Source organism: Musa acuminata, chromosome BXJ2-3, assembly GCF_036884655.1.
Source record: "Musa acuminata AAA Group cultivar baxijiao chromosome BXJ2-3, Cavendish_Baxijiao_AAA, whole genome shotgun sequence".
Taxonomy (NCBI): Eukaryota; Viridiplantae; Streptophyta; class Magnoliopsida; order Zingiberales; family Musaceae; genus Musa; species Musa acuminata.
In genome coordinates, this window is record NC_088340.1 from 29,259,240 (window position 1) to 29,271,244 (window position 12,005).

At 37.1% G+C, this 12,005-nt stretch overlaps 1 protein-coding gene across 1 annotated transcript; it reads right to left on the reverse strand.

Annotated features, from left to right (window-relative positions):
• Positions 1–2,158: 2,158 nt before the first annotated feature.
• Positions 2,159–3,460, reverse strand: LOC135581069 (protein NONRESPONDING TO OXYLIPINS 2, mitochondrial-like). Its single transcript, XM_065097532.1, has 3 exons — positions 3,246–3,460; positions 3,021–3,142; positions 2,159–2,479 (listed from the first exon to the last, which is right to left on the reverse strand). The coding sequence occupies exons 1-3, from the start codon at positions 3,440–3,442 to the stop codon at positions 2,460–2,462; spliced, it is 339 nt and encodes a 112-aa protein (XP_064953604.1). The 5' UTR covers positions 3,443–3,460; the 3' UTR covers positions 2,159–2,459.
• Between the last annotated feature and the right edge of the window lie 8,545 nt (positions 3,461–12,005).

Genomic DNA, 12,005 nt, shown 5'->3' on the forward strand with positions numbered 1-12,005 from the left:
GGTTAACAACTTGGGAAATTAAAAACCTTTCAGGAAAAACATTAAAGTTAACAAATACGCAAATTGGACACAATAGAAATTCTGTTTATAAGATAAGATATAAAATAGCTGGATAAACATCAACATGAAACAGAAAACATCAGCTATAAACTTTGATACAAAGGGAGAAAGTACAAGAATGGAGTAGACATTTCTATTTGATAGCAGACTGAAACAAAATGTTTCAAGGTCATAAGAATTTATGAAGAAATCATGGTCTTTAAATTTGTAATAAAAGAATAGACACTTATGATGCCAGTCATAGGTTACTCAAATAGAATTATGCAATCATATGCCTAATAAGAGGTTTTAGAAGGGAGAAGAGATAAAGCAGCATGCAGGCCACAAATATAGACAAAAGCAAGAAATAAATCCAGAATTCTAGATTCCAAAAATATTTCAAAAATACCACATATTTCAAAAATACCAAATCAAACCAAACCAACCTACCTGTTGGGATGTCTTAGATTGATGCAGATTCAAATTACTTAAGCCCAAGTTAACAATAAGACATCCATCGAATCCGTGTAAATCAATCTTGGTCTTAGCCCACTTTCGACGGAGTCTAATGGAATTGGTACAATCTCCTCCTATTTAAGGACTTAACATCCTCCTCAAGACTCAACATAGTCCAAATCAAATCTTAGTATAATACACGTGAGATATCGCCAATGGCAGCTCCACGTCATGACACGCTCTCTAGCCCTATCCATGGGTAATCTTTTCCTACTCAACTCTTACACTATACCCAATACTAGGTCAGGTTTGATACCAATTGTCACAACTCAAACCGATGAGATAACTAGACTATCAACTTCGTTGAGTCTAAACAACGGGTTCAAAATGCTTAAACCCAAATTAATAATAATACATCCAGTATATCCTTATAAATTAATCTTAATCTTAGACCACTTTCGATATAGGACTAATCGGAACGTTACATAAGCATTGCCAACTTAAGCAGACAAAAAAAATGACAAGGACAGATGTAGAGCAATTTGTCTAGAATACATATATAAATCAAAGAAAACGGACAAAAAAATGGCAAGGACAGAGGTAGAGCAATTTGTCTAAAATACATATATAAATCGAAGAAAATAGTAAGGACCGAAAGAAATCCAAGAATTACATGGTGCGAAAATAACACAATATGAACAGAGAAAAAAGAGAACAGTAACAACACGAACATTACAATGACTAACAAGATTAAGGGGAAAAGTGGAAATTGGGGGACCTAAAGGATCAGATAAGAGATTCAGAATGTAGTTAGTGCAGACATGGCAAGGATATGTATAAAAAGTCAAACTTTAAGATATACAAATCACATCCAAAAACTAGGAAACTGAGGGAGCAGCAAAGCAAAATTTCAGACTAATGATTTTAACAAAAGGATAGATATTAGAGATGGAGGCCAACAAACTTGCTAATGCAAGGTAGAATAGAAACTTGGGTAATACTAAATACAAAGAACAAACAAAGTAAAAGAAAGTGAAGATAAGGAGAGGTGAAATAATTACATATAGACAACAAAGTTTCAGGAACTATGTCGTTTAAATGGATCAAATCAGCCATGTGGCCATGTCACCTGTTATGGACGTGGAGGTCATTCTTGTGGTCAGCTATTCATGTCCTATTCACATTAGGTTGTAGAATCTATTACGTGGTCTGATTCCAAATACTATCACTTCTTCACGTATTCTTGGGTTATTTTATCAAATTGTAAGTAGTATATTTAATCAGATTCCAAAGGCTTGGAAGGTGAGAATTCCCTATTTGAGATCAAAATATTATGCAAGTGATACATCCACCAAAGCCAATTCCAACATCATATGAGGAATTTGGATACTTGTTGTACAGTACTAAGTAGAATAATATACATACAATCACAACAATAATCATTCTGGTTGCAATTAGACAAGTAGATAGATTAACTAAAAATAAATGCATTACATAACAGAGCAGTTCAGAATGATTTGTGAGTTAGGACAAACAGGCTTAGTTAGAATCCAATCTAGTTGCTCAGTAACATTACGGTGTCGTCCAAAGAATTATCATGATGGTGGTTATCAAATCCATAAGCTCACGACATAAGCATATGTCCATGCGAATAGAGAACACATTGCAAAAGGAAACAATTGACCTAGCTGCATCAGATGCCAAATTTTCTTGTCTAAAGTACATGGTGAACGATATGACATGTGTGCCCTAGGAGGCACCAGTTGATGTTAAAAGCCCATCAAACAAGAAATGTTTTCTCAATAAGTTCCAAAAATTAAAAAGCCAAGACGCTAAGGCTAAAAAAGAGAATGTCCAGCGACTTGGTACAATTCAAGTTTTATAAGCAAGTATGTTATTGTCTTCGGAATAGAGAAGCCCTATGAATCTACTACTCCACATAGCATAAAGCCATCACACCTTGGTCACAAGGGTAAAGCACGTCCTATACCATAAAAATAGAGAAACATGTTAGGATAAGAACAGGTCAGACTGCAAAGCTCCATTAACATCCCCCAAAACAAAGAAACAATCTGCTTGGCATAGATATAAATGCCAAAATCAGTCTCAAGCAGAGAAATGACATTGATCTTTATTTTCCTTCTCACTCCTACTCTTATCCAATAAGATGTCAAAGGACAAGAAGAAACAATAACGTGGCCTGTCCTGTGGAAGTCGTGGTTTAAATTCCTCACATGCAATCTTCCTTCCCTTCTTCGTCGTACTCTTCAAAGCCATGGTCAGATGCGCTTGCTTAATCCTATCATCAGAATTACCACAAGACAAAAGTTCCAATTGTGCAATGAAAACCAATCCAACGACTATTCTCATTTGATGCTAAGTCCCTCCATAGAATCTAAACCTCTTGAAATCTAGATTCTTTTTGCTTCTACCAAATGCCAACACTCGTATGCATAACAAAATGAAAGATCTCCCCAGTTATCAACGATGACCAACCAAGGCATAAGGAAGTTCATGGTTGTTACCTTGGGAGAGCCAACTCCAACAGGAGGAATCAACCGCGATGAAAGACTTGAGACGGGCGGAGGCGATGGCGCTGTGAAGCGGCATCAGCGACTCGACACTTCCCAGCGCCGGTGCGATCGACCTAGAAGATTTGTGCTGGAATTAATCAGGCCACCCAATCGACGTGAACGAGAAGTAGTAGAAGGGATCTCGAAGGCATAGATTTCGGGAGACAATGGCTGCACCTCCGAACGATAGGGGCGGCTCTTCGAGATGACGCGGGCTTCGGGAGTAGGTTTTTGGAGCGGACCGCGATGGACCTCGCGGCGGCCATGGCGGCGGACCTATAGAGCGACGCCATCTTGGATCTCGGACGGGTTTTCTTCGTGTCGGGCGACAGACGGGGATAACAAAAGCCCTTAAACCCTAAGCGAGTGGGCATGGGCAATGCGTCGAACGAGTGACCGACTCACCATCACGAGTCGAGAAAGGTCGACCGAGTGCACCAAAATCACATGCACTAAAACGGAGATTAACGCTATATCTAAAACATTAATTTCCTTTCTTTAATCGGACTACCGCATCAGATTTATTCAAATCTAAAATAATTTTTGTTAGGATTAAAAAGTTGGTTTCGACAAATCTTTCGTACGATAAAAATCGGAATCGAAAGTGCTTAACTTGAAAGTGTATTCGCAAAGTTGTGCAGCAAATGTAATGATGAAATAAAGCAAGTAAGAAGGTTTGCAGTAATGTAAATAGCAGTAATGAAATGCAAACTAGAGATTACGCCCTTTTTAAAGTGGTTCGGTCAAGTGACCTACATCCACTTGCGAGGCCCCTCTTCGATGAGGCTCCCACCTTCCACTAGCAAATCTCTTGAAAGGAAAGGGTGAATACCCCTCTTACAACTTTTTACAAGTGGTTCACTCTATTACATATTTTCAGCAAGAAAGAAGGAGGTGAACACTAGCAAATTGAAAACAAGACTAGCTAAGACTTTTCTAAGACCTTTCTCTCAAACAATTGCTGCTCAAAAAGTTGTAATCTCAGTTGAGATTTGAGGGGTATTTATAGGCCTCAAGAGGATTCAAATTTGGGCTCCAAAATTTGAATTCTCTTTGGGTTCCCGATGCTGGCGGTGCCACCGCCTGTTAGTGCTAGTGCCACCGCCTGTCAGTGTCAGACACTGACAGTACTGCCACCGCCCAGTCTGGCGGTGCCACCGCCAAACCGTTCGGTTCACTTGTTGGGCTTCAAATTTAGCCCAAACCAAGTCTAATTTTGGGCCCAGTTGGCCCCTAACTAGGATATAGGATTATCTCTTAATCCTAATCGTAATTACAAGTGAACTACATAACAAAACACATCCTAAGCAAGTTTTCAACCGCGAACGTCGAGTCTTGTTCCGGCGAACTTTCCGACGAACTACTTCCGACGGGCTCCCAGTAAGCTCCCGAACTTGTGATGACTTTAATAAGTAGCCGAGCCTTCTCGGTGATCTCCGTGAACCTCCGACGATCTCTTCGGCGAACTTCCGAAAATTCCGACAGGTTCCCGATTTCTTCTTGGTTGGTTCCGGCAGCATCTCCGACGATTCTTTGGACTCTTAAACGTCCATCGAACTTGACTCTGGTATTCTTGCTTTGTGTTTTCTGGTTATCGTAGTTAATCATGCACACTTAACTCAATAATATGGATTAGATCAATTAACCCATCAATTGATTTTATCATCAAAATCCGAGATTCAACAATCTCCCCCTTTTTTATGATGACAATCAATTGATGACGGAGTTAAACATAACTCCCCCTATCTATATGCCATATTATGAGAAGATAAAAACACTTGAATTCCATCCCATTGAATTCAAACATAAACCGATAAGTTCTAACCGTAGAACTTATCGTTATTCTCATTAAGCATAAGTAAATGCGAAACTTCGATGAAAATCCTTTTCAAGTCGAATGATAAGAGACAATTTTTACTACGACATGAGATAAAGATTTTTAACATGAATTTCATGATATACATGTTAGACATGCTTTCAATATGATCAATCGATCTTGTGATATTCTCAAAGATTTTGTAAGGCATATAAGACATTCATATCACACAAGCTTTTGCAATTAATATAAGTCATGCTATTAAAATAATACAAGTCATCACTTTTCTACCCCTTTGTCATCAACAAAAAGGGAATGAGACTTGAAGCACATAATTTGTCATACAAAGATTTTATCATTCAGCATTGATCATACATCATTCATCCATATTATCATTGATCATACAAAGATTTTATCAATCAAAATTAAGTATGCTAAAATATTTACGCAGAGTTCATCTTAAATGAAAATTCAGCATTCATCCATATTATCAAATCTCTTCTTTCTATAAGTAACAAAAATTGTAGATGTACAAGGAAGATATTGGGATAAGAAGAAAAGTTTCAAGTAGTAACTCCAATAAGTCAAGATCATAATTCGAATACAAATCCATTCAAATTCAATTCGTCAACTTGAAACTCATAATCAAGCCATCAAAATCAATTTCGAGATTCAAAATATCATAAAATCATTAATCTTGATCAGATGGGAGCGGTGTTTGACTCAAGATAGGATAAGATAATTTAACATATCATTTAGAATCGAAAGAGAAGGATCAGTTCACCGAGGAACGGAGAGATGATGAAAAACTTTACGAAAAATCCATTCAAACAAGTTTATTCTTAGGGACAATTTAACCTACCTAATTCCCTTCTAATGAATTCAAATTGGTCTTCATTTAAAGCTTTTATAAATATATCTGCTAATTGATGCTTTGTGTCAATGAATTCTAGAACAGCATCATTGTTAAGGACATGATCGCGTATGAAATGATGCCTAACGTCGATGTGCTTAGTTCTAGAGTGCTGAATTGGATTTTTAGTAAGACATATGACACTAGTATTATCACATTTTATGGGAATATTTTTAAAGTGAATTCCATAGTCTTCTAATGTATTTTTTATCCAAATAACTTGTGCACAGCATGCACTTGCAGCAATGTATTCGGCTTCTGCCGTAGATAGTGCAATTGAATTTTATTTCTTGGAAGTCCAAGAAACAAGTGCATATCCTAAAAATTGGCATGTTCCGAATGTACTTTTTCTATCTATCCTGCATCTGCCAAAATCGGCATCTGCATAAGCTATTAAATCAAATTTTTCAGATTTTGGATACCACAATCCTAAATTTGGAGTTCCTTTAAGATACCTAAATATTCTTTTAACACTTTTAAGATGAGATAATTTAGGATTTGATTGAAACCTAGCGCAAAGTCCTATACTAAACATAATATTCGGTCTAGTCGCGGTGAGGTAGAGTAGACTACCTATCATTCCCCTATATGATTTTTGATCGAAATTTTCACTATTTTCATCCATATCTAACTTAGTCGAAGTACTCATAGGGGTGTTTATTGCTTTTGAATTATCCATGTTAAATCATTTTAACAATTCTAATGTATATTTAGATTGGTTAAGAAATATACCATCACTAAGTTGTTTGATTTGTAATCCTAAAAAGAAAGTTAATTCACCCATTAAACTCATTTCAAATTCATGACTCATACATTTGGCAAATGATTCATGAATTTGAAATGACTCATACATTTGGCAAACTTGTTTCTAACCACGATACCATTTTCGTCTTACTTGTTTCTAAAAACCCATTTAGTACCAATGACTAAATGGTCACTAGGTCTAGGAACAAGCTTCCATACCTTATTCCTCTCAAATTGATTCAATTCCTCTTGCATTGCGATAACCCAAAAATCATCTTTTATGGCCTCGTCAATGCATTTAGGTCCGATTTGAGAAAGGAAGGCAGCGTTAGCACAAAAAATTCTTAAAAGAGGAACGAGTTTGAACCCCTTTTGATGTATCTCATATAATTAGCTCCTTTGGATGAGCATCTATATACTTCCATTCCTTTGATAAGGAAATTTCAGAAGAAGGTACATCTAAGTTGCTATTTTGAGGAGGGGGTTCATTTAAATTCAAATTATCAAAACCAAGATCATCATCAAAATCATTTTTCTTTAAATTAGAAACTTCATTAAAAACTACATGAATAGACTCTTATATTGCTAAGGTTCTTTTGTTAAAAACCCGAAAAGCCTTAGAAATGGAAGAGTAACCAAGAAAGATGCCTTCATCGGATTTAGCATCAAATTTTCCTAAGGCATCCCTTTCATTCAAAATAAAGCATTTACAACCGAAAACTTTAAAATAGGAAATATTTGGTTTTTTGTTATTCCATAATTCATAGGGAGTTTTTGATAAGGATGGTCTTATTAAGACTCTATTCATGATGTAGCAAGCCGTATTTACGGCTTCGGCCCAAAAATACTTAGGTAAACTATGTTCATTTAACATAGTTCTTGCCATTTCTTGTAGGTTTCTATTTTTTCTTTCAACTACTCCATTTTGTTGGGGATTCCTTGGAGTGGAGAAGTTGTGATTGTATCCATTAACTTCACAAAAATTTTGAAAGTCACGGTTTTGATTCGCCACCGTGATCACTCCGAATTGATGAAATTATAAAACCTTTTTCGTTTTGAGTAAGTTTACAAAATTTAGAGAAACATTTGAAGCAATCACTTTTGTGAGCTAAGAAATAGGTCCAAGTGTATCTAGTATAGTCATCCACAATTACAAACGCATATTTGCTTTCCCCTAGACTTGTTGTGTCAATTGGTCCAAATAAGTCCAAATGAATCAATTGTAATGGTCTAGTGGTGCTAATTTGAGTTTTTGGCTTGAAACTAGTTTTTATTTGTTTACCTAGTTGACATGCATCGCATACTTTGTCCTTAATAAACTTTATATTTGAAATTCCTCGCACTAATTCTCTAGATGAGATCTTAGATATTAGTTTCATGCTTGCATGGCCTAGTCTCCTATGCCAAAGCCAAGCATCATCATTTAAAGCGGAGAAGCACATTTCATTACTTAGTTCATCAAGGTTGATGGTGTAGACATTATTTTGTTTTAATGTAATCATAGTTATGTTATGGTTTGGTTTTTCAATAATACACACATTTGATTCAAATCTAACGATATAACCTTTATCACATAATTGACTAACACTCAAGAGATTATGTTTCAATCCATCAACTAGTAAGACATCATCAATAGAAAATTTTAATTTGTTACCTATGGTTCCCTTGCCAATGATTTTGCCTTGGTTGTTGTCTCCGAAGGTGACGTACCCTTCTTCTTTGCTAGTGAGCATAGAGAAATGAGATGGATCTCCAGTCATATGTCTTGAGCATCCACTATCTAGATACCATCTCTTACTCCTAGCTTGTGATGGTGTATGTTTCTACAAGAAGGGATTATTTTTAGGTACCCATTTTCTTTTGGGTGCCTTGAAAACTTGTTCATCATATTGCATAGAATTGATCATGGTTCCTTTAAGAACCCAAATTAGTTTGTTCGGACTAATTTTCTTGAATGGATATTTATAAGTTTTATGTCCATATTTGCAACAAAAGTTGCAATTGCTTTGGTGCCGAACATGTAAGACGGGGCCTTTAATGAAGGTGGTTGGATTTTTGTGAGGACTTCTCACAAATCCAATTCCACTTCTTTTAGGAACATGACCCTTATTTGTAAGGATCATGTTCAAAGATTTGCTACCAACTTCGAATTTCTTCAAGGTGTCCTTAAGTAGCAAGTTCTCCTTTTGGAGAGATTCTAGATCATGGCATTTTATACATGGAGCTAAACTATCATGATATTCAGTTTTTAATTTATCGATATCACAAGTGAGACTATCATGCTCCTTTTTTAGTAATTTATATTTTCTACTAATTATCTTACATTCATCAAATAACTCATGGAAAGCATTTAATAATTCATGATAAGGTAAATCTGCATCAATTAAATCTGTTACCTCTTCTCCGATGGCCATTAGGGCGTAATGAGCAACTTGCTCGGTGTTGGACTCCTCTTCTTCGGACACGCTTGAATCATCTCACGTTGCTTTGAGCGCCTTCTTCTTTGATGTTCTCTTTTTGGCTTGAGGACAATCGTTCTTGTAGTGTCCCGGTTTTTTGCATTCATAGGAAATCACTTGGTCCTTCTTTTGCTCGAATTTATTTTTTGTATTATTTTTAAATTTATTCTTTCTTAAATATTTTTTAAATTTTTGAGTCAAAAGTGCAATGTCATTGTCACTGTCCTCATCACTTAATGTTCCTTTCAAGTGGTCTTCTTGTGATTTGAGTGTCATATCCTTCCTGTTCTTTGGAAGGGGGTTCTCGAGCTCGTCATGAGCTTGACATGTCATTCCGTAGGTCATTAGAGACCCAATGAGTTCTTCGAGAGGGAATGTTTTAAGGTCTTTGGCCTCTTGAATGGCCGTAACTTTTGGATCCCAACTTTTAGGGAGGGATCTTAAGATTTTAGTTACTAGTTCAAAGTTAGTAAAATCTTTACCAAGAGCTTTGAGTCCATTGATGACATCCGTAAACCGGGTGTACATGTCTCCGATGGACTCACTTGGTTTCATTCGGAAAAGTTAGTAAGAGTGCACAAGGATGTTGATTTTAGACTCTTTCACTCGGCTAGTGCCTTCATGAGTGACCTCAAGAGTTCTCCAAATATCAAAAGCCGAATCACAAATTGAAACACGATTAAATTCATTTTTGTCTAGTGCACAAAACAAGGCATTCATAGCCTTTGCATTTAAAGCAAAAACCTTCTTCTCCGATTCATTCCATTCGCTCATCGGAAGAGAAGATTTTTGAAATCCGTTTTCAACAATAGTCCAAAGCTCGAAATCCATAGAAATGAGGAAGATCCTCATCCGAGTCTTCCAATAAGTATAATCCGACCCATTAAACAAGGGTGGACGAGTGATAGAATGACCCTCATGCATGTCGGAGTAAGCCATCTCTCTTGGGTATTAAACCAAATATGAGAGTGAGCCTTGCTCTGATACCAATTGTTAGGATCGGAGTGGCACTAAGAGGGGGGGGGGGGGGGGGTGAATTAGTGCAGCGGATTAAAACGTTGGTTTCAACAAATCTTTCGTACGATAAAAATCGGAATCGGAAGTGCTTAACTTGAAAGTGTATTCGCAAAGTTGTGCAGCAAAGGTAATGATGAAATAAAGCAAGTAAGAAGGTTTGCAGTAATGTAAATAGCAGTAATGAAATGCAAACCAGAGATTACGCGTTTTTAAAGTGGTTCGGTCAAGTGACCTACATCCACTTGCGAGGCCCCTCTTCGATGAGGCTCCCACCTTCCACTAGCAAATCTCTTGAAAGGAAAGGGTGAATACCCCTCTTACAATTTTTTACAAGCGGTTCACTCTCTTACACATTTTCAGCAAGAAAGAAGGAGGTGAACACTAGCAAATTGAAAACAAGACTAGCTAAAACTTTTCTAAGACCTTTCTCTCAAACAATTGCTGCTCAAAAAGTTGTAATCTCAACTGAGATTTGAGGGGTATTTATAGGCCTCAAGAGGATTCAAATTTGGGCTCCAAAATTTGAATTCTCTTTGGGTTCCCGATGCTGGCGGTGCCACCGCCTGTCAGTGTCAGACACTGACAGTGCTGGGCAGTGCCACCGTCCAGCTCTCGGGTGCCGGGCGGTGCCACCGCCAGACCCTTCGGTTCACTTGTTGGGCTTCAAATTTAGCCTAAACCAAGTCTAATTTTGGACCCAGTTGGCCCCTAACCAGGATATAGGATTATCTCTTAATCCTAATCCTAATTACAAGTGAACTACATAACAAAACACATCCTAAGCAAGTTTTCAACCGCGAACGTCGAGTCTTGTTCCGGCGAGCTTTCCGACGAACTGCTTCCGACGGGCTCCCAGCAAGCTCCCGAACTTGTGATGACTTTAATGAGTAGCCGAGCCTTCTCGGTGATCTCCGTGAACCTCCGACGATCTCTTCGGCGAACTTCCGAAAATTCCGACAAGTTCCCGATTTCTTCTCGGTTGGTTCCAGTAGCATCTCCGACGATTCTTCGGACTCTTAAACGTCCATCGAACTTGACTCCGGTATTCTTGCTTTATGTTTTCTGGTTATCATAGTTAATCCTGCACACTTAACTCAATAATATGGATTAGATCAATTAACCCATCAATTGATTTTATCATCAAAATTCGAGATTCAATAATTTTTATATTTTTTAATAATATAATATATGAATTTTTTCTGTTTAGAATTTACTTATATAACATATTGATTCACAATAAATTATTAATATAATGACATATATAATTTATGATTAAGATCCATTTTAACTTTTATAATTTTGATCATAGGCCTCTTAAGCTCTTATGATTTACTTGTCTCTAAAATTACTATTATATTTTTAAATATGTAGCATATAATCCCTTTCCGTCAAGTTTAAGTTAACAAACGTTAAAGTCTACTTACGTGCTATGTTGACTCACAATAAACTATTAATACAATGATACGTGTATTTTAAATTCTTTTGAAAAAATGAAATATCCATCAAAAGGAGGTATCGTCATGAAAGCGACCACCACCAGCAACATTGAACCGTTACTAACTAGTAGGGTGTCATACTCATATAACCTCTCTCATGCTGACGATGGCATAGGAGCTTCCGGATGTCACTTGCTAGCTCTAGGGTGTATGCCATGATGGCACTGTCCGCCACCACGAATGACACTCGCTCCGATCTCAATAAGTACTATCATACCTTGTAAACTACCTCATTTGGAAAAGTACTATATCACAAAAACGAAGAGTAGGTGGTAGGAGCGGTTTAGCTGGTCTATGGAGCCCTCCCACACCCGTTTATTCTCTCTGATTAGCTTGTTGAGAAAGAGGAAATGATAGTGGTAATAATGGTGAATGAAAGTGGAGAGGCAAATGTAAGGGAGGTTGGAGGTAAAAGTGAAGAAGAGCTAAACTCAAACATAGAAGAGAATGAAGTGGGAGGCGATAGAGACAAAAACACTGAGGAGAAAGAGG

What these genes read in the sequence shown, in the direction of transcription:
- LOC135581069 (XM_065097532.1), bottom strand. Translation starts at nt 3,442, where the DNA reads ATGCCCACTCGCTTAGGGTTTAAGGGCTTTTGTTATCCCCGTCTGTCG. An exon ending in GCCGCCCCTATCGTTCGGAG is followed by an intron (nt 3,143 to 3,245) that starts GTGCAGCCATTG and finishes CAAATCTTCTAG; the next exon opens with GTCGATCGCACCGGCGCTGG. An exon ending in TTGGAGTTGGCTCTCCCAAG is followed by an intron (nt 2,480 to 3,020) that starts GTAACAACCATG and finishes TTTATGGTATAG; the next exon opens with GACGTGCTTTACCCTTGTGA.